Source organism: Kogia breviceps, chromosome 2 (genome assembly GCF_026419965.1).
Source record: "Kogia breviceps isolate mKogBre1 chromosome 2, mKogBre1 haplotype 1, whole genome shotgun sequence".
NCBI lineage: Eukaryota > Metazoa > Chordata > Mammalia > Artiodactyla > Physeteridae > Kogia > Kogia breviceps.
Window position 1 is genome coordinate 153126191 of NC_081311.1, and position 26660 is coordinate 153152850.

The 26660-nt window shown below is 34.8% G+C and overlaps 1 protein-coding gene across 2 annotated transcripts in view; it reads left to right on the forward strand.

Annotated features, from left to right (window-relative positions):
• The window catches only part of ZNF804A (zinc finger protein 804A), a 320414-nt gene that overhangs the window by 115268 nt on the left and 178486 nt on the right, over window positions 1–26660 (forward strand). The window contains exon 1 of one of the 2 annotated variants that reach the window (XM_067026433.1): window positions 934–1008. The exons of the other annotated variant lie outside the window; for it this stretch is intronic. Coding sequence (XP_066882534.1) covers window positions 946–1008 — 63 coding nt within the window. The 5' untranslated portion in view covers window positions 934–945. Of the gene's footprint in view, window positions 1–933; window positions 1009–26660 lie in introns of those variants that run through there. 2 annotated transcript variants of the gene reach the window in all.

Consider the following 26660-nt stretch of genomic DNA (forward strand, 5'->3'; position numbering starts at 1 on the left):
AAACTGTTTTTTGTTTTTGTTTTGTTTTGTTTTGTTTTTTGTTTTTTGTGGTTCCTGCTAAGTGCTGGTGGAGCCCACTTTTCAAGGAAAAAGGAAGAGTCTGAGTGGCTGAACCACCAGATCTTGGGGGTCTACAGGTGAAAAATTACTTGTAACTGAATTAGATATATTATGGAGTCCATGTAGTACCACACTGAATTAAAGAGTTTGAACAGCACTCCACTGTGTATACATACTCAAGAAATCTGTGTTGACTCTAAAAGGTGCAGGCTATCATTCTGGTGTAAATGTGCAATCTGATGGTAATTAGAAAATTCAACAAAAAGTTCTAATAGGTATGTATTTACTATCATTAGCATCATTGTGATAAATATGTTTGTGTGTATATACAGGTATACACACACAGATATATATATAATATATCTACAGGTGTTTGTCCATGTACATATTTTATACACATATATATTTGAAATAGTCTTTTTTTTTTTTTTTTTTTTTTTTGCGGTACGCTGGCCTCTCACTGTTGTGGCCTCTCCCGTCATGGAGCACAGGCTCCGGAAGCACAGGCCCAGCGGCCATGGCCCACGGGCCCAGCCGCCCCCCGGGACGTGGGATCCTCCCGGACCGGGGCACGAACCCGCGCCCCCTGAATCGGCAGGCAGACTCTCAAACACTGCGCCACCAGGGAAGCCCTAGGGAAGCCCTGAAATAGTCACTCTTTAAAAAAGTTTTCAGAAATTTTTTCTTCAGTTCTAAGTCACTTGCCAATAGTAGGAGTTACACACTTCTCCACTGTTCTCCTACTCTAACGAAATAGATATCACCATGGAGAAACAAAAAAGTTCAGAAATCTGAATTAGCTATGTAGTTGACATATGAGAAGTGCTTTTTATTGGCAATGGTTCTCAACTAGAGACTGTACCATCCCTAAGACAGCATCTGGAAATGGGCATGTTTGAGGTCTTCAGTGATTGGGGGCTACTGCAGACATTTAGTGGGAAGGACTGGGTAAGTGAAAGACCCACAGGTTCATGACATTCTCACTCAACAAAGAACGCTTCCGCTGAAAATGTCAATAACATTAAGAAACACTGGTATTTGGATTCAGGCTGAAGGAGATATGACTATTGAAGCTAGTATTAGGATGGAAGTTAGAGGCATTTCATATTTTAGCTCTTTCAGCAGCCATCCCTTTGCATGTAATTTCTCAAACGTACTCTTCAGGTTTTGATTTTGAAGAATAGTATCCCTTTAGTTCCTCTGGTTCTGCCGATTTAAGTCTCCAATCCTGTCATCTGCTTTATTCTCTATTCCTTACATTCTCTATTCATCTATATATTTTTTACTTACCCTTCTTTACTTATGTGTTTATGAAATCAGTATGATGAAATGTATGCTGAACAAAACAGTAATTATATACCTGAAACTGATTTCAGAATTGTTCTGCTTATTAAGAAAGACATTATCTTGCTTAGCAATAAATTTAATATTATTTTGCTTCACAGTCTTTTGGATATGTAAAAAAAGCCATCTCATCTATTACACTGACTAGAAAAACTTAGAGAAGTAACAATTTACATAGTTAGTATTAGAAGTGGTTAATATTTGAGGCACAATTATTTGACTTCTTTGTGGATTCATATTTAGATCCATTAATTACTTGTTTTACCTATATGTATATTTATATAGATACAGGTATATTTTTAAAAGAAATTTATTAAGTAATGGCAATTTTGTCCCTCTTTTGCCAGCCAATTTTATAAACATATTGATATGTAATATCTTGGTGAACATTATTTGAATCTCTGGGGTTTTTAATTGCTATGCTTATGTCATAATATGAGTATCAGAATATTCTGTCTGGCTCTTTTTCTTTTCACAGTTTTTCCCATTTGATTATGAGCAATTAGACTATTGCATAAACATTACAACTTACCATGATAACTTCTTTTTATTACATGTTCATGAAGAGCTTACAACATAAATACTTTTAAGGGGAAAATTCTACTATTTACTATTAAAATTCTGAGTGTCATATATATCTTTTCAGAACAATAATCACTGTAGGTAAAAAGTAGCTTCTGTATTGTCTTATTTACTGTTGAGAACCTACCTGATATGAATGAGATTCATTAATGTCTCATTTAAAATAAACACAACCGTAAACAACATATCACTAAGTACTGCTGCATAAAATATTCATAATGAACATATACAATGTAGCTATAGTTAAAAATCATTAGAATTAAAATATCTTTGCATGAAATATATTAGTAGAAGAATCGCTTCCAAACAGGAGCTGTATATTTTGAATGAATGGTACAACGTAGAGCGATCAGGTGTGCATTTACCTCACGGAAGGAAATGCCAAATTTAAAATAATGTTTATATAAAAATCTGGAATAGTGCCTTTTGAAGATAAATTTGTTGATTCCAAATAAAACTAGGGAATCACCATGGTAAAACTCAGAAGCTCATGCTTGTTTCAAAATCACACAATTTTCAGTATAAACTCCTTTTTTTATTTCAAAAATGTGAAAAAATATGAACTACGATTCATCACATTAAGGACTTTAAAGAGAGATATAGGGGTGACATCTCCCCCAGTGTTAATACATTCAAGATAAGATCCCAGTTGATAAGTGAATTTACAGTATTTATTGGAATATAAAGAAGAGAGAGAACACTTGCAGACTGAGTTTCAGGAAGTCTTCATGAAAGAGGTGCAAATGAGTCCTGAAGGATAGGTAAGATTTCCAAAGAAGAAAGAGACAGGGAAGACATTGAGAGGGTAGAATAATATAGAGGGTATTGGAAAGATGCCCAAACTTATAGTTCTGGTTAAGTTTATGTGGAAAAGTATATCAGAAATGTCGAAAGTCTTCAGTTGGTGAAATCCTTTGAATTAAAGATTTAAGGGGTTTGGATTTTTGTTAATAAAGTTGTTTGTTTGTTTTTTTAAAGAGAGAATGAAAAGCCCAAATCTAGTGTCTTATCCTGGGCTCCTAAGAAAGCAGATCCTGAAGCATAAGCTTATATGTTCCTCTTTTCTTAGAAAGTACATCTCAAAGGACAGAAGTGAGGGACAAAGGATTGAAGCTGGGGAGGAGAAAGAGCAGGAACTAAATTGGTCACTTCTAAATGTGACTGATGGTCAGTCCTTGATGGGGTGCCCCAAGAAGCCATATAAACTATGTCAGAACTGTTCCTCATGGAGAGAAAGGAGAAAGTAAGAATAATTTAACCATTTCTTCTCAAGTTACATTGGTTAAACATTCACCCCATGAATAGTTAATACCCCTGCTCTTTTGAATTGTAAATTGGGCAAAAAATTGAGATAATGTCAGATTGCATCTATATGAGGTTGATGAGAGGCTAAGCAGAGTTGGAACTAGAAGCAAGTGATGTATAGAAATGTTTAGGAGATTTCTGATACAGTGATGTTTTAGAAAAACTTGCATGGCAACATAATTAAGAAAAATATATTAAAGACAGGATGCCCAAGTAGAAAAAAAATTTTTAATAGTTTAGGTAAACATAGCAAAGAATTTCATTAGCATAGTAGTATTTGGAGTGGGAACAAAAGAATGACTCTAAGAAAATATAGGAAAAAAATATATCAGGGCTTAGCAGGTGACTGGATATGGGATGATAAAAGGCAAAAAACATGATATCACATTTCTTAGCCTGATTTGAATGGTAACACCATTTGCATAGGAAGTGATTTTTGTTGTTCACTTTTTTTTTCTGAGCAGGTTTTAATGGTAAATATGTTTAGACACAGAATTCAAAATGCATTGATTTAATTGGTAAAGATTGTCTAACCATGCATATAGAAAGTGTAGCTAAACAGATAATGTAGAATATATTCTGATTTTCACATTGAGTAAATATATTTTCTGCTTCCTATCTCAGAGTACAACTACAGTTACAACCTTAATCATTTATTAAGTAATCTAAGGGGTCAGGGAATGACTTTTTCTCCCAAAGAACAATGATATCTATTATTTCTGTTTCCCAGAAAGAAATGTAAGATTATGCTAGGTGATCAAAAGATCATTTCAGAGAGTTTCCATGGAATTTTTTATTTTTTATTTTTATTTATTTTTTTTAACATCTTTATTTGAGTATAACTGTTTTACAATAGTGTGTTAGTTTCTCTTTTACAACAAAGTGAATCAGTTATACATATACATATGTTCCCATAACTCTTCCCTCTTTTGTCACCCTCCCTCCCACCCTCCCTATCCCACCCCTCTAGGTGGTCACTAAGTACAGAGGTGAACTCCCTGTGCTATGCTGTAGCTTCCCACTAGCTATCTAATTTACATTTGGTAGTGTGTATATGTCCCTGCCACTCTCTCACATCGTCACAGCTTACCCTTCCCCCTCCCCATATCCTCAAGTCCATGCTCTAGTAGGTCTGTGTTTTATTCCCTCCTACCACTAATCTCTTCATGACATTTTTTTTTTTTTTTAGATTCCATATATATGTGTTAGCATACGGTATTTGTTTTTGTCCTTCTGACTTACTTCACTCTGTATGACAGATTCCAGGTCTATCCACCTCATTACAAATAACTCAGTTTCATTTCTTTTTATGGCTGAGTAATATTCCATTGTATATATGTGCCACATCTTCCTTATCCATTCATCTCTCAATGGACACTTAGGTTGCTTCCATGTCCTGGCTATCGTAAATAGAGCTGCAATAAACATTTTGGTACATGACTCTTTTTGAATTATGGTTTTCTCAGGGTATATGCCCAGTAGTGGGATTGCTGGGTCATATGGTAGTTCTATTTGTAGTTTTTTAAGGAACCTCCATACTGTTCTCCATAGTGGCTATATCATTTTACATTCCCACCAGCAGTGCAAGAGGGTTCCCTTTTCTCCACACCCTCTCCAGCATTTATTGTTTCTAGAGTTTTTGATGATGGCCAATCTGGCCGGTGTGAGATGATATCTCATTGTAGTTTTGATTTGCATTTCTCTAATGATTAATGATGTTGAGCATTCTTTCATGTGTTTGTTGGCTATCTGTATATCTTCTTTGGAGAAATGTCTATTTAGTTCTTCTGCCCATTTTTGGATTGGGCTGTTTGTTTTTTTGTTATTGAGCTGCATGAGTTGCTTATAAATTTTGGATATTAATCCTTTGTCAGTTGCTTCATTTGCAACTATTTTCTCCCATTCTGAGGGTTGTCTTTTGGTCTTGTTTATGGTATCCTTTGCTGTGCAAAAGCTTTTAAGTTTCATTAGATCCCATTTGTTTATTTTTGTTTTTATTTCCATTTCTCTAGGAGATGGGTCAAAAAGGATCTTGCTGTGATTGATGTCATAGAGTGTTCTGCCTATGTTTTCCTCTAAGAGTTTGATAGTGTCTGGCCTTACATTTAGGTCTTTAACCCATTTTCAGTTTATTTTTGTGTATGGTGTTAGGGAGTGTTCTAATTTCATACTTCTACATGTAGCTGTCCAGTTTTCCCAGCACCACTTATTGAAGAGGCTGTCTGTTCTCCAATGTATATTCTTGCCTCCTTTATCAAAGATAAGGTGACCATATGTGTGTGGGTTTATCTCTGGGCTTTCTATCCTGTTCCATTGATCTATATTTCTGTGTTTGTGCCAGTACCATACTGTCTTGATTACTGTGGCCTTGTAGTATAGTCTGAAGTCAGGGAGCCTGATTCCTCCAGCTCCATTTTTCGTTCTCAAGATTGCTTTGGCTATTCGGGGTCTTTTGTGTTTCCATACAAATTGTGAAATTCTTTTTTCTAGTTCTGTAAAAAATGCCAGTGGCAATTTGATAGGGATTGCATTGAATCTGTATATTGCTTTGGGTAATACAGTCATTTTCACTATGTTGATTCTTCCAATCCAAGAACATGGTATATTTCTCCACCTATTTGTATCATCTTTAATTTCTTTCATCAGTGTCTTATAGTTTTCTGCATACAAGTCTTTTGTCTCCTTAGGTAGGTTTATTCCTAGATATTTTATTCTTTTTGTTGCAATGGTAAATGGGAGTGTTTTCTTAATTTCATTCTCAGATTTTTCATCATTAGTGTATAAGAATGCCAGAGATTTCTGTGCATTAACTTTGTATCCTGCTACTTTACCAAATTCATTGATTAGTTCTAGTAGTTTTCTGGTAGCATCCTTAGTATTCTCTATATATAGTATCATGTCATCTGCAAACAGTGACAGCTTTACTTCTTCTTTTCCTATTTGGATTCCTTTTATTTCTTTATTTTCTCTAATTGCTGTGGCTAGAACTTCCAAAACTAGGTTGAATAAGAGTGGTGAGAGTGGGCAACCTTGTCTTGTTCCTGATCTTAGTGGAAATGGTTTCAGTTTTTCACCATTGAGAACAATGCTGGCTGTGGGTTTGTCATATATTGCCTTTATTATATTGAGGAAAGTTCCCTCTATGCCTACTTTCTGCAGGGTTTTTATCATAAATGGGTGTTGAATTTTGTCAAAAGCTTTCTCTGCATCTATTGAGATGATCATATGGTTTTTCTCCTTCAGTTTGTTGATATGGTGTATCACGTTGATTGATTTGCGTATATTGAAGAATCCTTGCATTCCTGGAATAAACCCCACTTGATCATGGTGTATGATCCTTTTAATGTGCTGTTGGATTCTGTTTGCTAGTATTTTGTTGAGGATTTTTGCATCTATGTTCATCAGTGATATTGGCCTGTAGTTTTCTTTCTTTGTGACGTCTTTGTCTGGTTTTGGTATCAGGGTGATGGTGGCCTCGTAGAATGAGTTTGGGAGTGTTCCTACCTCTGCTCTCTTTTGGAAGAGTTTCAGAAGGATAGGTGTTAGCTCTTCTCTAAATGTTTGATAGAATTCGCCTGTGAAGCCATATGGTCCTGGGCTTTTGTTTGTTGGAAGATTTTTAATCACAGTTTCAATTTCAGTGCTTGTGATTGGTCTGTTCATGTTTTCTATTTCTTTCTGGTTCAGTCTTGGCAGGTTCCATGGAATTTTTTATACAAAAATAAATCTCCACCCCACCCCCACACACAATAACCATGCATTTTGACATGTGGATATTTCGTGTGTTGGGGTGGAAGAAAATATGGTTCAGGGCGTAAAAACAGGAAATAATGGCTATTATTGCATAGATATTAGCTGAACAACAAACTGATAACTGCCATAACCTCCATTCCTGCCAACATGGCCACTTTGTTCATGAGCCTGTTGGGCAATGACAAGGATGGCTGGGGAAAGAGGCAGACTGGTATTCATAGAACGGGTTATCCTATCCACTTCATTATTAAAATTCTAATCTGCTGAGGTGATCCTTTGGTGAGCATGTATGCGGGACACAAATATCTTCACATTTTTCATCCACTTGGAGACATCTATCCACATATTTTTTCCCCAGACTTCCTTGTCACCACTTTTCCAATCATGTTTCTTCCAAATCTCTGACCATCCAGTCAAACCATTGGCCATAATCCATGAATTGGTATATAATCAGATGTTGGGCCCTTTCTCCATCCATGCAAAATGAACAGCCAGTTTCTTTGCTCAAAGTTTTATCCACTGGGAGGATTTCATTTCAGCACTGCCCTTCAGGGATGCTCCAGAAAAAGACTTTTGTACAGCTGTCCACTTTCATATGATGCTTGCATATCGTGAAGAGCCATCTGTAAACCAGACCCAAGTCTTCTCTTTGTCAACTGATCAAACAGAACTTTCCAGGAGACCATAGGTTCAGGCTGGGAGAGAGAAGATAGTAGAGCAGGAACACAGACCACGGGCATTTGGGCCACTTCGTCATGCGATCCATGTAATTGACTTGTGCCTTCAGGGACTCCTTGGGCCTCTCTCAAATGTGCCACTTTCATTTCATGCTGTAGGGCTGCTGTGCATGCCCAGCTTTATGGCTTGCTGAGTCAGATAACTGAGCATCTGGCTTTAATGACTTGTAGATGACTGAGAGTTGCCTGGCCTGATAATATCAGTGAGAGCCCAGGGAGACTTTGGTGATTATCTTCTATCTCTTGTATCACTTGACCAGCAAGACTGCTATATTTTAGAGTTAAGTATTGGACCATGTATCTTGTCACAGAGATGTACTGAAATAATTTTGTTTGTATTCTATGCCCAGTGTCTGTGGGATATCCGGTATACACAATATCCAACTTTGTGTATGTCACCGAGTCCTGTATGTGTTTAAGTATTTGGAACTTTTGTGGAAAATGTGCCCCATTATTACTATATGTTTACTAAAGTTCCTTTACAAAATGGAACTAAAACTACATGTATATCTTGGCAGCAAGCCAGGCATAGTTTATGTATATATTTCAAAAGTTTTAAATAAAACTATTTACTAGGCTGAGTAAATAATCTCAGTATACCAAAAATCACGGTATGCCACTAGAAGTTCATATAGCATTTATTAGAGGGAATAAGACATCTGTATCTAATTTATATCTGTCATTCCATCTTTTTCATAACACAGTGGAAGAATCTTTATGTTATTACCTTCAGAGTGGTCTTCTTAGGCTCTGAGGTGGTATGGTTGTGCCAGTAGCTAGGGTACCACTACTTGATTTCCCAGCTTTTTGATTGTGATAAAGATTGCTGTTTCTTTATGTGCCAACTGTGTATGCTGTTCTAGGAACCACTCCTGGGCAAGCTCATTTTCCATACTCTCCACTGACTATATGTGCCTCTACTTCCCTCCATTAGAAACCCCATTTGCTTAATAAGCTAGGTTGGATTTTATTCTCTGAAACTTAAGCCTATCTGATAAAAGGATTCAATCCATCCTTCAAGTCCCATAATTATGTAGGAATATCTCTTGATGAAACTTCTCAAAAACCGTCCTTTTTCTACGAATAGTAGTAGATTGTATATGCACCTTAATGAAACTTTTCTACATAGCCATCCTGGTATTTCATATTTTCCCCTCTATATCATAAACCCCTCAAAACAGTAACTATGTGCCATATACCTCTGTATACCTTACAGTATCTATTTCTCATATTTGGATAATATTTTGAGAGGAGATGAAAGTATAAATATACTTTCATTAAGTATAAATATTACTAAAATCCTAGACAATGTAAGTGTTAATGATGCATTTTTCTTATTTTATTGTAAAAGGTATTATTTATAATAATCAACTAGTAAATATTGCCTTTACACTGTTATTGTTCTTCTTCCATATATATATATAAATTCATATTCAGGACAAGGTAATGAAAAGTTGTCCTTAATGCAGAAGAGGAACTCGTGTGCCTTTTGATATGGAAATTAATTTTTTACTTGGGTTATTGCATATTTAAGTTAATACACATGAGGAATTAAATAAGGTCATTCTGAGACATTTTAGTGATATACAGACATTTACTATAGAATAAGCTAAGCAATAAGATTTTTAGAAAACACCAGAGTAGCGATTTAATGGATATCTTTAAAAGGCATAATAAATTATTCCATTGTATTTTAATATTTTAACTCTAAATACCTCTGATTAACTAGAATTCCTTGCACACTATATTATGGTTTATTATTAAATCCTGTCAGAAAATGGGTTATCTGTTCTGAATCGTTGTCTTGCTGGACTTAAAATATAAAAGCCATCCAGAAGGATTCAGATGTCTTCTTTCTTCATCACTTACTGTTTATCTCGTTCTCTCTGACAGTCTCAAATTAGCAAAAGCAAAGTCACAGGCACATGTATACATTATTCTCTTACTGACAACATTTAAATTTCTCTATTATATTTTAATGTTAGTGAATTATTAAGTATGCATTAGCATTTGTATGTCTAGAAGCTACATATCTAAGTTTTATAATTGTTGCCATATTTTGTTTTATTTTGTATGTTACAACACATTTAAGTTTGAACAAAAAAAAGCTAACAGTGCACATTTTCAAAGATGACTTCCACAACTTGTGAACTGTTCCAAAGAGCTGAGAGGGTACATTCAGTAAAGACCACTCCCGCACACACCAAAACTGATAACAAAGCTGTTCATAGAAAGTTGAATGTCCTCCACTTCATCATTTTTTTTAACACAAACAGAAATCACAGGTTCTACCTGTTATCTATTAGAATCATCAAAGCACGCCAACAGGACCATAAACTCTTTCTACTTTTTTTCTTTTTGTTAAGACAATGAGTGGTTCATATTCTGGTCTATCTGAATTTGAATCTTTTTTTTTCTTGAGTTTTTCCATGGTGTTCTTGGGAAAGAACAACTTACTCTGAGATAAAATAATAGATACATTATTGTTTTGTATAGCCTCAAAATTTTTCATCTTTAAATAGACCTTAATGATCCTTGCTGTCTAGAGTTTTATTTTATAGATGATGACACTGCAGGATAAATATCTGTAACTCTGAAAAAAAAGTGAATGTGAAGAGTGGGTTTGTGGCTGTGGTGTTAAGGATGAGCACTGAAAGAAATAATAAGGCCCATTCAACTTTTTTAGTATGAAGATTCAGGTAAGTATGTCTTCATCTGGAAGATAAACCAAGTTCAGATAAATTTTATAAAGAACATAGATAAAGCAGCATTATTTGCTCTCTTCTGTGCCTATTTTATACTAAAATGAAGGAAATATTGAAGGATGAGTGTTGGAACGGGTCAGAGTTACTAAGTGCATCTCTCTGGCTTTGGCATGCTTCCATATAAGACTAGTAGCCAGACTAAGGGCCTGTCATATGACCAATGCCCGGATGGAGTGGGCTAAGGAAAACTTTGTACATTTTTAAAGCAAAATTACAAAAGTCTCCAGAGGAAAAGTTTTTCTAGCCCCTAAGAGTCAAAAATGTTTGAGGCCTCAAATGCTAATGCTTCTACTAGACTGAATGTTCTGTACTATGAGTGAAAACTGGAGAACATATTATTATTGGGCAATGGAACTAGGTGACACAGGCAATGTGGTTGAGCACCCAAGCTGTTGAAAGTGTAAAGTGTCCACCTATATGAAACTATGCCCCAATTTGGAACTGAGCTTTGTAGTTCTTTATACCTACTATAAAGAGGAATAAATGGCATAAGCACAATACTTTTAAAAAGGTAATTGGTATGTAATTCTCTGAAATATTTCTATAAGTTCATCAATATTTTATAGTCATTTTAATAAATATTTAATTGTATTTATAAAAGAAAAACTGTGTATACATTGAATTTGGACTATCAGAAGATTTTTACATTGGTAGTTCTTCACTGAATCTGCTTTGTCTTGCATAGATACTGGCCTATAATAGGCATTCATTTAAAGAATACAGGTTTCAAGCAGGAGGTCAAACATAGTTTTATGCCAGTAGGACTAATGAATCTGAGAGTTACATTGTTGTGAACAAACCCATTAAAATTCCATGATGCCTTTAAGCTTTATAACTTATAAGTAGTGAATTGTGTGTTAAATTTAAATAACTTCACTTTGACATAATTATCAGAAAGTATTATTTAACTGTTAATTTTAGTAAATGGGGAAATAATTATTTCAAAAGCCAAAGAAATACTATGCCTCTGGAGTCACTAGACATTTAACTGAGGAATAAAACCATATTTTCATTTACCTTACTGTTGTTCACAATTATTAATATTTTAGAGTATTTCCTCATGCATTTTCCCCAGCCAGTGCTTTTACATTGTTGTGATGGTTTTGCAAATAGTTTTTCTTTTCTTTTCTTTTTTTTTTTTTTTTAAATTTTTCTTTATTTTATTTTTTTGGCTGCATTGGGTCTTCATTGCTGCATGTGGGCTTTCTCTAGTTGCGGTGAGCCAGGGCTACTCTTTGTTGTGGTGTGCGGGCTTCTCATTGTGGTGGCTTCTCTGGTTGAGGAGCACGGGCTCTAGGCGCGTGGGCTCAGTACTTGCAGTACTTGGGCTCAGTAGTTGTGGCTCACGGACTTGAGAGCACAGGCTCCTAGTTGTGGCGCACGGGCTTGGTTGCTCCGTGGCATGTGGGATCTTCCTGGCCCAGGGCTCGAACCTGTGTCCCCTGCATTGGCAGGCGGATTCTTAACTGCTGCGCCACCAGGGAAGCCCGCAAATAGTTTTTCATATTCTGTTTTTTCCAGCTAACATTTAATACAAGCATTTTAATCATGTTACATTTTCTTTTAATAATGCTATGATACCTGAATAATCAATGTAATAGTTACATAATACCTCATGATTGATGGAGCAGTAAAATCACTAAAAATTACAATCAATAAAAATAAAGGTTCATAATATAAAAAGGCAGAATTGCATAAAGATCTTAGTTGTGAGGTAAAGATATCAAGTAGTTTTAAAGCAAATGAGTTATTGGATATTTAGATGTGTGGAGATTGGAGCCACTCACCTTCAGTTGCCCATATTCTATTACTAGACTAGACAAAATCTCATCCAGAAGAAGTGGATTTTTAAAAAGTTGTGGTTGCTGCGTGTATGTGTGTTTATGTGTGTGTGTATGCATATGCATGCAAAAATATTGAGTGGTGTAACTAGTATAAATGGAGAGAGGGGAATAATTGTTAAGTGATTAGAAATGTGAGGTGTGATCCTTTGTGTTTTATATATGTTAGTAAAATTTCTACCCCCACAACTGTCCTCTTCTGACAATAGTATGGGACACTCTGGAAGAACCTATGTGGAAAAGCTATCATAACTCCTCTAAAATCATAACACGTAAACCCAAAACACTGCAGGCATCTCACCATGTCAGGATGTCAGACTTAAAGACAAAACAATTAGACATCATGAAATAATGTGAATAACAGTTTACTGTAACTTGCTGAAAAGTTACCCCAAAAATCTATTCATATAATACTATAAAGGTTCTTTTTGGTTTTTTTAAGTTGTTTTTTTTTTTTTATGTGAACCTTTTCTTTTTTAAGTCTTTATTGAATTTGTTACAGTACTGCTTGTGTTTTGTTTTTTTTCTAACATCTTTATTGGAGTATAATTGCAGTGTGTTAGTTTCTGCTTTATAACAAAGTGAATCAACCATACATATACATATTTCCGCATATCTCCTCCTTCTTGTGTCTCCCTCCCACCATCCCTATCCCACCCCTCTAGTTGGTCACAAAGTACCGAACTGATCTCCCTGTGCTATGCGGCTCCTTCCCACTGGCTATCTATTTTACATTTGGTAGTATATATCAGTCCATGCCACTCTCTCACTTCATCCAAGCTAACCCTTCCCACTCCCCATGTCCTCAAGTCCATCCTCTTCATCTGCGTCTTTATTCCTGTCCTGCCCTGACCTTCTTCACAACCTTTTTTTTTTGTTTTTTAAATTCCATATATTTGTGTTAGCATATGGTATTCGGTTTTCTTGCTCTGAGTTACTTCACTCTGTATGACAGACTCCAGGTCCATCCACCTCTCTACAAATAACTCAATTTCATTTCTTTTTATGGCTGAGTAATATTCCATTGTATATAGGAGCCACACCTACTTTACCCATTCATCTGTTGATGGATACTTAGGTTGCTTCCATGTCCTGGCGATTGTAAATAGTGCTGTAATGAACATTGTGTACATGACTCTTTTTGAATTATGGTTTTCTCAGGGTATATGCCAAGTAGTGGGATTGCTGGGTTGTATGGTAGTTCTATTTTTAGTTTTATAAGGAACCTCCATACTGTTCTCCATAATGGCTGTATCAATTTACATTCCCACCAAGAGTGCAAGAGGGTTCCCTTTACTCCACACCCTCTCCAGCATTTATTGTTTGTAGATTTTTTGATGATGACCATTTTGACCAGTGTGAGGGGATACCTCATTGTAGTTTTGATTTGCATTTCTCTAATGATTAATGATGTTGAGCATTCTTTCATGTGTTTGTTGGCAATTTGTATATCTTCTTTGGAGAAATGTCTATTTAGGTCTTTGGCTCATTTTTGGATTGGGTTGTTTGTTTTTTTGATATTGAGCTGCATGAGCTGCTTTTATAATTTACAGGTCAATTCTTTGTCAGTTGCTTCGTTTGCAAATATTTTCTCTGAATCTGAGGGTGTCTTTTCATCTTGCTTATGTTTTTCTTTGCTGTGCAAAAGCTTTTAAGTTTCATTCAGTCCCATTTGTTTATTTTTCTTTTTATTTCCATTTCTCTAGGAGGTGGGTCAAAAAGGATCTTGCTGTGATTTATGTCATAGAGTGTTCTTCCTATGTTTTCCTCTAAGGGTTTTATAGTGTCTGGCCTTACATTTAGGTCTTTAATCTCTTTTGAGTTTATTTCTGTGTATGATGTTAGGGAGTGTTCTAATTTCATTCTCCTACATGTAGCTGTCCAGTTTTCCCAGCACCACTTATTGAAGCGTGTGTCTTTTCTTCATTGTACATTCTTGCCTCCTTTATCAAAAATAAGGCAACCATATGTGCGTGGGTTTATGTTTGGGCTTTCTATCCTGTTCCATTGATCTATATTTCTGTTTTGTGACACTACCATACTGTCTTGATTGCTGTAGGTTTGTAGTATAGTCTGAAGTCCAGAAGCCTGATTCCTCCATCTCCATTTTTCTTTCTGAAGAATGCTTTGGCTATTCAGGGTCTTTTGTGTTTCCATACAAATGTGAAATTTTTTGTTCTAGTTCTTTGAAAAATGCCAGTGATAGTTTGATAGGGATTGTGATGAATCTGTAGATTGCTTTGAGTAGTATAGTCATTTTCACAGTGTTGATTCTTCCAATCCAAGAACATGGCATATTTCTCCATCTGTTTGTATCATCTTTGATTTCTTTCATCAGTGTCTTATGGTTTTCTGCATACAGGTCTTTTGTCTCCTTAAGTAGGTTTATTCCTAGGTATTTTATTCTTTTTGTTGCAATGGTAAATGGGAGTGTTTCTTTAATTTATCTTTCAGATTTTTCATCATTAGTGTATAGGACTGCAAGAGATTTCTGTGCATTAATTTTGCATCCTGCTACGTTACCAAACTGTTTGTTTAGCTCTAGTAGTTTTCTGGTGGCATCTTTAGGATTCTCTATGTGTAGTATCATGTCATCTTCAAACAGTGACAGTTTTAGTTCTTCTTTTCCAATTTGGATTCCTTTTATTTCTCTTTCTTTTCTGACTCCTGTGGCTAAAACTTCCAAAACTATGGTGACTAATAGTGGTGAGAGTGGGCAACCTTGTCTTTTTCCTGATCTTAGAGGAAATGGTTTCAGTTTTTCACCATTGAGAATGATGTTGGCTGTGAGTTTGTTATATATGACCTTTATTATGTTTCAGTAAGTTCCCTCTATGCCTACTTTCTGGAGACTTTTTATCATAGGTGTGTGTTGAATTTTGTCAAAGCTTTTTGTGTATCTATTGAGATGATCATATGGTTTTTCTCCTTCAATTTGTTAATATGGTTTATCACATTGATTGATTTGTGTATATTGAAGAATCCTTGCATTCCTGGGATAAACCCCACTTGATCATGGTGTATGATCCTTTTAATGTGCTGTTGGATTCTGTTTGCTAGTATTTTGTTGAGAATTTTTGCATCTATGTTCATCAGTGATATTGGCCTGTAGTTTTCTTTTTTTGTGACGTCTTTGTCTGGTTTTGGTATCAGAGTCATGGTGGCCTCATAAAATGAGTTGGGGAATGCTCCTCCAGCTGCTATATTTTGGAAGAGTTTGAGAAGGATAGGTTTTAGCTCTTCTCTAAATGTTTGATAGAATTCGCCTGTGAAGCCATCTGGTCCTGAGCTTTTGTTTGTTGGAAGATTTTAAATCACAGTCTCAATTTCAGTGCTTGTGATTGGTCTGTTTATATTTTCTATTTCTTCCTGGTTCAGTCTCGGAAGGTTGTGCTTTTCTAAGAATTTCTTCCAGGTTGTCCATTTTATTGGCATAGAGTTGCTTGTAGTAATCTCTCATGATCCTTTGTATTTTTGCAGTGTCAGTTGTTACTTCTCCTTTTTCATTTCTAATTCTATTCATTTGAGTCTTCTCCCTTTTTTTCTTGAGGAGTCTAGCTAATGGTTTATCAATTTTGTTTATCTTCTGAAAAAACCGCCTTTTAGTTTTATTGATCTTTGCTATTGTTTCCTTCGTTTCTTTTTCATTTATTTGTGATCTGATCTTTAGGATTTCTTTCCTTCTGGTAACTTTGGGGTTTTTGTGTTCTTTCTCTAATTGCTTTAGGTGTAAGGTTAGTTAGTTTATTTGAGCTGTTTCTTGTTTATTGAGGTAGGATTGTATTGTTATAAACTTCCCTCTTAGAACTGCTTTTGCTACATCTCATAGGGTTTGCATCATCATGTTTTCATTGTCATTTGTTTCTAGATATTTTTTGATTTCCCCTTTGATTTCTTCAATGATCCTTTGGTTATTTAATAGTGTATTGTTTAGCTTCCAAGTGTTTGTATTTTTTACAGATCTTTTCCTGTAATTGATATCTATCTCATAGCATTGTGGTCAGAAAAGATACTTGATACAATTTCAGTTTTCTTAAATTTACCAAGGCTTGATTTGTGACCCGAGATATGAACTATCCTGGAGAATGTTCCATGAGCACTTGAGAAGAAAGTGTATACTGTTGTTTTTGGTTGGAATGTCCTGTAAATATCAATTAAATCCATCTTGTTTAATGTATCATTTAATGCAGTGTTTCCTTATTTATTTTCCTTTTGGATGATCTGTCCATTGATGAAAGTGGGGTGTTAAAGTCCCCTATTATGATTGTTACTGTCAATTTCCCCTTTTATGGCTGTTAGCATTTGCCTTATGTAATGAGGTGCTCCTATGTTGGGTGCATAAATATTTACAATTGTTATATCTTCTTCTTGGATGGATCCCTTGATCATTATGTAGTGTCCTTCTTTGTATCTTGTAATAGCCTTTATTTTAAAGTCTATTTTGTTTGGTATGAGAATTTCCACTCCAGGTTTCTTTTGATTTCCATTTGCATGGAATATCTTTTTCCACTGCTTCACTCAGTCTATATGTGTCCCTAGGTCTGAAATGTGTCTCTTGTAGATGTCATATATATGGGTCTTGTTTTTGTATCCATTCAGCCAGTCTCTGTCTTTTGGTTGGAGCATTTAATCCATTTACATTTAAGGTAGTTATTGATATGTATGTTCCTCTTACCATTTTCTTAATTGTTTTGGGTTTGTTATTGAAGGTCTTTTCCTTCTCTTGCATTTCCTGCCTAGAGAAGTTCCTTTAGCATTTGTTGTAAAGCTGATTTTGTGGTGCTGAATTCTCTTATCTTTTTCTCGTCTGTAAAGGTTTTAATTTCTCTGTTGAATTTGATTGAGATCCTTGCTGGGTAGAGTAATCTTGGTTTTAGGTTTTTCCCTTTCATCACTTTAAATATGTACTGCCACTCCCTTCTGGCATGCAGAGTTTCTGTTGAAAGATCAGTTGTTAACCTTATGGGGATTCCATTGTATGTTATTTGTTGTTCTTCTCTTGCTGCTTTTAATATTTTTTCTTGGTATTTAATTTTTGATAGTTTGCTTAATATGTGTCTTGCAGTGTTTCTCCTTGGATTTATCCTGTATGGGACTCTTTGCACTTCCGGGAGTTGATTGACTATTTCCTTTCCCATATTAGGGAAGGTTTCAACTATAATTTCTTCAAATATTTTCTCAGTCCCTTTCTTTCTCTTCTTCTTCTGGGACCCCCTATAATCCTAATGTTGGTACATTTAATGTTGTCCCAGAGGTCTAAGGCTGTCCTCAATTCTTTTCATTCTTTTTTCTTTATTCTGCTCTGTGGTAGTTATTTCCACTATTTTATCTTCCAGGTCACTTATCCATTCTTCTGCCTCAGTTATTCTGCTATTGATTCCTTCTAGAGAATTTTTAATTTCATTTATTGTGTTGTTTATCATTGTTTGTTTGCTCTTTAGTTCTTCCACGTCCTTGTTAAATGTTTCTTGTACTTTCTCCATTCAATTTCCAAGACTTTGGATCATCTTTACTATCATTATTCTGAATTCTTTTTCATGTAGACTGCTTAATTCCTTTTCATTTGTTTGGATTCATGGGATTTTGCCTTGGTCCTTCATCTGCTGTATGTTTCTCTGTCTTCTCATTTTGCTTAGCTACTGTGCTTGGCATCTCCTTTTCGCAGGCTGCAAGTTCATAGTTCCTGTTGTTTCTGGTGTCTTCCCTCAGTTGGTAAGGTTGGTTCTGTGTGTTGTGTAGGCTTCCTGGTGGAGGGGAATTGTGCCTGTGTTCTGGTGGATGTGGCTTGGTCTTCTCTTTTTGGTGGGCAGGACCACGTCTGGTGGTGTGTTTAGGGGTGCCCATTATCTTATTATGATTTTAGGCATCCTCTTTACTAATGGGTGGGGTTGTGTTGCTGTCTTGCTTGTTGTTTGGGATGGTGTCCAGCACTGTAGCCTGCTGGTCATTGAGTGGAGCTGGGTCCTAACATTGAGATGGATATCTCTGTGAGAGCTTTCGCTGTTTGATCGTATGTGGAGCTATGAGGTCTGTGGTGGACCAATGTCTTGAACTTGCCTCTCCCATCTCGGAGGCTCAGGTCTGATACCCAGCCAGAGCACCAAGACCCTGTCAGCCACATGACTGCAGCTTGCGATATGACCATTCATACCCCATTCACCTGCATTGGTCAGGTGGGGTCTTCTTTTTCACTATCTCTGTTTTATGCCTTGTGTTTTTGACTGCAAGGCATGTGGGATCCTAGCTCCTCAACCAGGGATCAAACCCACACCTCCTGCATTGGAAGGCAAAGTCTTAACCCCTGGACTGCCAGAGAAGTCCCTATAAAGATTCTTAAAATGATTTTTTATATTTATCTCTCTCAAGATCTTTCTTGTCCTTCAGCTGCCATGGAATCTCTTTCTTTATATGCAAATTCCTAAATTTCGTCCGATAATTATATTTTCCTCCTGCCCTCTTCATTTTATTTTTTGTGATAATATCTCTTAACATAAAATATACCCCCTTAGTAAATGTTTAAGTATAAAACACATTATTGATAACTATAGGCACTATGGTGTATAGTAGATCTCTCTTATTTTGAATGCTCTGATCTTTTTCCATATCCCCTTCCTTCTAGATCTGTTTGTTGTTGTTTTAACCAGTAACCCTGTACTTGCTTTCCAAAATAATTAAGTCAGTGTCCTTTTATGGTATCTCAGAGTTTCACCTCATCCAATTGTCAAATTCTTCACAGTAAATGTCCAGGCCCCAAGAGAATGATATGGGAGAGAAGAGAGAGATTGTGAATTCACACAAGTAAGATTCTCTTTTGGTGCCCTACATCCCAGGAACTGGTGAAAAGGAGCTATCACCTTACATATAAGGTGTCAAAGAAACCTATGGTCCTTTTTCTTAGTATATTTAATTATATGTATTTATTAATAAGTTGAGAAACTAGGGAGATATTGACAGCAAAGGTAAATATGATCTTTTCTAGGTAGTAAAATGTGGCTGCTTTGGTGTACAACAGTTAATTTAAGTTTCAGAGAAAAAAGCTGTTCAAAAGTCAATTTGCCATCAAAATGCTGTGTGAAAATAAACCCAGGCTCACCACAGCTGTCCCAGTCATCCTATGCTTAAGTACAATCATTCATTGGTATCCGAGGGGGATTGGTTCCAGGACCCACCCACCTACACAGGTACCAAAATCCATGGATGATCAAATCTCTTATGTGAAATAGCGTGGTATTTGCATGCAACCCACCCCCATCCTCCTGTTTACCTTAAATCACCTCTAGATTACTTAAAATACCTGATACAGTGTAAATGCTATGTAAATAGCTGCCAGTGTTGGTGTGGCAAATTCAAGTTTTGCTTTTTGGACCTTTCTGGAATTTTTTGAATATTTTCAATCTGCATTTGTGAATTGGCAGAACTCATGTATAAGGAGGGTCAACTGTAATCTATTTGTGGGTCTATCTCTGCAGCAACAAATTTAAACTCTGCATTGTAATTAATACTTAGGACACTATAAATGAACCCTCAGAGAAGTTTAAATTTTCTTCTGTATGTGTGCTTTGTTTTAAATGACTGGAAAATAAATGGTGCATACAGAAACGTTCCATCTGAAAAGTTTAGGTTTTAGGAATTTTGTGTTAAAGTTGGTAATTTAGAAAATGTGAATATAATAGAAGCTACTGTGAATGTTCCCACAAACTGAAGCAAGGTTCTGAATTTTTCACATTTATAACTAAACTGGAATATATTTAATTTACCAATTATATTTATAATTATTTCAGAATTGCCCAGAATTATCTTCCAGAGAATTTAAAGTGAGAATGCTTTACTCACTACTGAACATGAAATGATTAAACCTAAATTCTGAAAGTCAAATAATGTCATTGAAATACTTTAACAATAGAAATCATCACTTTTGGTTTGTATAGCTCTATACAGATAATTAAGGTGAAATGCTGTTTTGTCTTTCCTACATGTGATCAGCAATTCTATAAAAATAACTCTCCCCCAAAAATGTTTCATCAGAGTGCGAAACTTTGGCATTGAGAGACATCATAAAATAGTGGTAAAACTGCTTCATGTTAATAGTATTTACCCTACAGGAAAGTTTAGGCTTCATTTACAGTGTGCAACCATTCAAAACAGCATAACTTTGCTATGCTATTAAAGTAATCATCCAATTTAAGAACATATTACTTTAAAGACACCATCTGGCATAATACAGAATCTAGAGGGAAGAATTGGTTTTACTATGGATTTTTAGAGAAAGTATAAAATAACATGGATAATCTGTTAAATAGCCCTGTTCAATATTAAAAATTATCACAAGCTCAGGAGGCAGGCACAAAAGCACATTAAAGAATATTTCTTCTTTTTAAATAAAAACTCTTTCTAAAACTATGTTTACATACATTTAAGTGGAAAATGGTCTACATGATAGGAATTTTTTAAAACTGTATTTTCTGACATATATTACATGCTTAGCAACATACCTGCATATTTCACTAAAATTGGCAGTTGAGGATATTCTCCAAAACGAGCTGAAGGGTAGCATAATATACCACCCCAAAATATGCCTCTTAAGGATTATCTTGAGCTGGTTATTTTTGAAGAAACAGCAGATGCAAGAGAAGCTCTGAAAAATCAGTAGAAATTACCCTTTTGTAAGATAAATTTACTTTTATAAGGAAAATCTCCATTTGCAAAGGTTTCTCCCTCTCAGTACCAAGAGGAGGAGGATGACTAGATATCTAGAAACTCTCATCAATGGAGAGGGCAGCAGACCTAAATCTGCTTAAAAACCTTATCCATGTTTACTGTGCTATGCTTTTCCTATAACTTCCCATAACTGGTTCCCTACCCTCCACAACATCTTCTTCCATCTTTAGGAGGAGATGGTACTTAAGGTGATGGCTTGGACCATTTGTTACTACCATGACTCACTGAAGACTCAGATGCAGGTTAGCATATTTTAGCAATAAAGTATTTTTAATGAAGTTATGTACATTGTATTATTTTTAGACATAATGCTATTGCACATTACTAGACTACAGTATAGTGTAAACATAAATTTTATATGCACTGGGAAACAAAATAATTTGTGTGGCTCTCCTTATTTCATTATGCACTTTATTGCAGTGGTCTGGAACCCAACCCACATTATCTCTGAGGTATGACTGTACTCAGTTTTGGGTATCTACCATGTATACAGGAGGTATACATATTGTAAAACTTCTGTTTGTTTTTCTCCTGTTAATCTGTCTTTTATTCTAAGCCAAGAACCTAGAAGTGTAGAGGGAAATTTATTTTTTCTTCCCTACAGAAGAAATAGTCATTTTATAGTTCAATATTTCTATAAAATGATTTTTGAAAATGTTTAAAGATAAAACCTATCTGCAAAGAAGAAATTAAAACAGGTATACTTGGATTAAAAGCTCATTTTATTTTACATAGATTATAAAAGTTACTTTAGGCATAGTATAACTACAAAATTGGGACTATAATCTTGCATGAATATCAGTCTCATTATTTTATAGACGTCTTACCTCTCAACAGTACACTTTAGTATTTTGATTTGAAATTGTAAAAACCCTGATATACTTTTATGAGGATATTTCTTTAAGTAAGCTGCTTATTTCAAACATCTTTCTTATTGCTTTCAGCTCACATATTACTCTGTTAAATGCACATTTTAATCACTATGAAAACAACAGCTGCTTTCCATAGTTAAGTGGCAGTTTATACAATGCACAGAAAAACTGCAATGATTAGCATTAATACTTTCAGTGTTTTCCAATAATATTTTGTGCACTAGGTTGGCTTGTAATGGACTAGAAGTTTGAAGATTTCTATATTCAAGAAACTGTTTTGCTTTTGTTCAAATATTTATAAATGATAGACTAGATGAATGGATGGATAGATAGATTTTTTTAGTTCTTTTATTCTGCAAAATGATTAATTGGCACATTGTCTTGAAAATGAACATAAATCACTGTGTAGTATTACAAATTGACAAAATCTTTATATAATGTTGAACTTGTGATGTTCAACATACTTTTGGCAGTTGTTTTATATCCCTCATACATATATGTTTATTCTTATTGTTCTAGTTTTACTTCTCCTTCTCAAAATCTCTCAACACTTTTATAGAAATTAAACTTTTGCTAAGCCATGTACCAGGAAAAGGCCATTATAATCTTAACCTCAAGCGCTTGCAGTAAAAGAAACATACTAATAAATGATGTTCATAAATTCTTAAAGATGGAACAAGAAATGACTTAGAATTACATTTATTACTTTATATAAGTAAATGAAGTATATAGAATATATGCATGTAATGCTCTATGCACATTTATTTAAGTGGAGAGGATATTACAGTTGCTACAATTTAAAATGATATTTATGAGTTTGAAATCATGGTAAGTGTCCTAGAAAGCGGAAGAGGGCATTATGGGTCTGATGGGATTACAAAATAATGGAAATCAGGCAAATAATCAGAGAATCTCCTAATACAGTACTACATAGAAGCAAAAGAAAATTTAGGAGGATTCATGTTAAATAAAATTGCCTGGGAAACAACTCAAATTAAAAAGAGGTACTAACACTGACATTGGTATTGGAGAGAAAGAATTTTCCTCTACCCTTTAAAGGTTCTTTTGGCTGGTCTGATGAAATCAACATGAAGCAGAGTAACAGAAGAAATTCACATTAATTTTGTATGTATAGGAACCCCACATACATGACAGATTCAAAGACAGAAAGGTAAAATTAGGTATCTATATGCCACACTGAATGGAAAGGAGCCGGGGGCTTCAAAGGGGAGGAGGGCAATTCACAGAGCAATAAGAATAAGAGCAGATGTTTTATAACTGGATGTTTTCCCTGCCACACAGATGGGCCACTCAGGTCAAATTTATCTCTGGAAATAATTTTCATTCTGGGAAAGACTTCCAATTTAAATTCTGCTAGGTAATTAAGGGAGGGGCAAAAGTTTCTCTGGAGCCTGCTGTTCTCAAATGCCTTTAGTTCAAAGTAATCCGCATGCTAAAGTGGCACATGTTGAGAAGGTTCGTTGTGAACCCCTCAGTGGTTAACTGAGTAACAGTCACTGTGTTATTCACCAAACTCTTGCTAAATACATACCTGGTGCAGATTGTACAAATGTGAATAGGAAGTAATTCCACCCCTAAGGGAGCTCACTATCTACTCCTAGAGGGCATGTGAATAAATGAATTACAATACAGTTAGAGCAATATTGGAAATGTGTACTTTGTACAGGGACAGCACAGGTAAAGAAGGGGTGGAAAGATGGATGAGAGTTTGTCAGAAAGATAGGAAAGTTATTTTACAAGCAGGAATAACAATATTTGAAAAGGTTTAGTTAGAGAAATATACAATGTGGTGGTTTTAGGGCACTAGGCTAAAGCCTAAATTATGAGATAAGAATAAAGTGAAACAGTCACATTTCTCTATACAGATAACTTTTTAAATTTATTGAATACATGGAATTTTTCCTAGGAACATTTAGAATTTTTTAAGGATTAAAATGTTCATCACCAACATAGAAATAACACACAGTGGTTATCTGCTAGGACTTTGGAATCAGACAGTCTTGCATTTCAATTCTGGATTTGCCTGTTAAAAATAGAATGACTTTTGGAAATTTCTTAGCTTTTCTAAATTCACTTTCATCTTCTGTAAAATGGAAATAACAGTACTTACGCATAAATTTGCTATAAGTATACATAAAAAGTGCCATTGGAGTATGTAAGAATCGATAAATGTTAAGATATAACTATTAGCTTGTTATTATTATTGTGAGGAAGATGTTGAAAAAATAATTCTGTGTGTGCAAGCATCAGTATTATTTTCTCTATTCTTTAATAAAAGTTAAATATACTGTGCTCATCATTATGCATGATAAGATTTTTATTACCCAGGGGAGTAAAATGAGTATAAATCTAACGACACTGACATCAATTTGAGTAAACTTCTCCTACCTACAGGCATAATCTTCCCCTGCCCAACATTTTTTAATTAGAATTTTTAGAAATTTTTTATTTTTAAATATTTATAGATTCACAGGAAGTTACAAAACCATTACAGAGATTTCCTGTGTACTCTTCACCCATTTGCCCTCATTAGTTGCATCTTCCATAACCATAGTATGATATTAAAACCAGAATATGACAAAGATATAATGTACAGTTCTGTGTCATTTTACCACATGTGAATAAATGTGTGTAACCACCACTGCAATCAGTATGTAGTATTATTCAGTCACCAAAAGATCTCCCTCATTCTGTTCCTTTATATTCACACTCACTCCCTCCCTCACCCACTATCCCTAATTCTTGGAAACCAATAATGCGTTTTCCATCTCTATCATTTATTTCAAGAATGTTATGTAAATGAAATCATATATTATGTGACCTTTTGATATTGGCTTTTTCATTCAGCATAATTCCTCTGAGATTTACTAAAGTTGTTGGTGTTTATCAATAGTACATAGCTTTCTTTACTGAGTAGTATTCCATGGTATGGCTGTACTACAGCTTGCTTAACCACTCACCTATTATAGGACGTTTTGATTGTTGCTAGTTTGGGGGCTATCACAAATGAAACTGTGGTGAACAGTCATTTACATGTTTCATGGGGACATAATTTTCATAAATGCCTCAAAGTGCAATTGCAAGATTGTATGAAATGTGTATTTTTAGAGTTTTAAGAATTTGTCAAATTATTTTTTAGAGTGCTTATACCATTTTACGTTCACACCAGCAATATTTTTTTTCACATCCTCACCAACATTTAATATTGTCACGATTGTTTTATCTTAACTGTTCTAATAGATGTTTACTGATACCTCATTATGGTCAATATATTTTCTATCAGAAGATAATATTCATTTTCATAGAAACATATTTCTAAAAAGGTAATAAATTCTTTGTCTTTCTAAAGTAAAGTATGGAATTGATGTTTGGGAAAAAAAGAGTTAATTTTGCTATAAGTTATTAGGCAACTGAAGAAATACAAGTAAAAAAAATCTATTTCAAGTTGGTTGAGACTCAAACCAGACATTGGGACTAGAGTGAAAAAAACATTCCACATTCCCATGAGAAAATACATAATTTTATCAATGATTTTCAAGAAACGCATTCACCAAAGGGAAAAAAAAATGAACTTATCTCACTTATATGTGGAATCTATATTAAAAAAGTCAAACAGACGCAAATGTAACAGATGGTGATTGCCAAGGGCTAGAAGGTGGAGGAAATGGGGAGATGCTGGTCAAAGAGTACAAATTTGCAATTACTTAGGATTAATAAGTCTAAAGATATAATGTTCAGCATGATGATTATACTTAATAATACTATAGTGGATACTGGAAATTTGCTAATAGGATAGATTTCGAGTGCTCCCACTACACACAAAAAATAGTGACTATGTGAAGAGATGAGTATGTTATTTAGCTTGACTTTAGTAATCATTTAACTGTGTATATGTATACCAACTCATCATGTTGTACACCTTAAACAATCATTATTGAAAATAATAATACAAATCATGTCTGTTATCCATCTTCCTGCTGTACCATCCCAAGAACTTACATTCATTACCTAAATATAGTTCTGAAAAAAGAATACTTTTGAAAAAATACAGTTGTGTTCCTTGTGTATGACTGTCTTAAGTCTTATATGCCTAGTAACAGTTAAGAATTCTAAGGGTCTCAGCTTCATATTCCCTAAATTAAAAAAGAGTCTATGTGCAAAATATATTAAAAGAACAATTGTTTTTAGTAAAAAATGTGTTAATATAACATAATGTCAGATACAGAGTAAAACTCAGAATTTAGGTTCTCTAGCATTACTAACATTGAGAAATTATATGGCACTGGAAAATTGTTTCCTTGGTAATTTAACCAAAGTAAATCCTATCTGTAACTGTAATAGAACACACACAGAAAAACCCATAACATTTCCTTTGCATTTTCTTAAAAGGAATTATTTTTATTTTTTTTCAGAACATATGTTAGCATTTCATTTAGGGTCTTATTAAAAATGCCCTGGCATTTCTGCTTGTCTGAATAGAATTTCACTACCTCACACGTCTTAAGCATTATAAAATATCACATTAACCTTTCTAACAGAGCTTGATATGACACAGAAGATATATTCTTCCAGGAGAATGTATTATTCATTAAGTAAATAATAGAAGCAATATGAAAGAATTGTCTGAGTACTAAAATTTAATCAAAGCAATTAAAGTCAAAG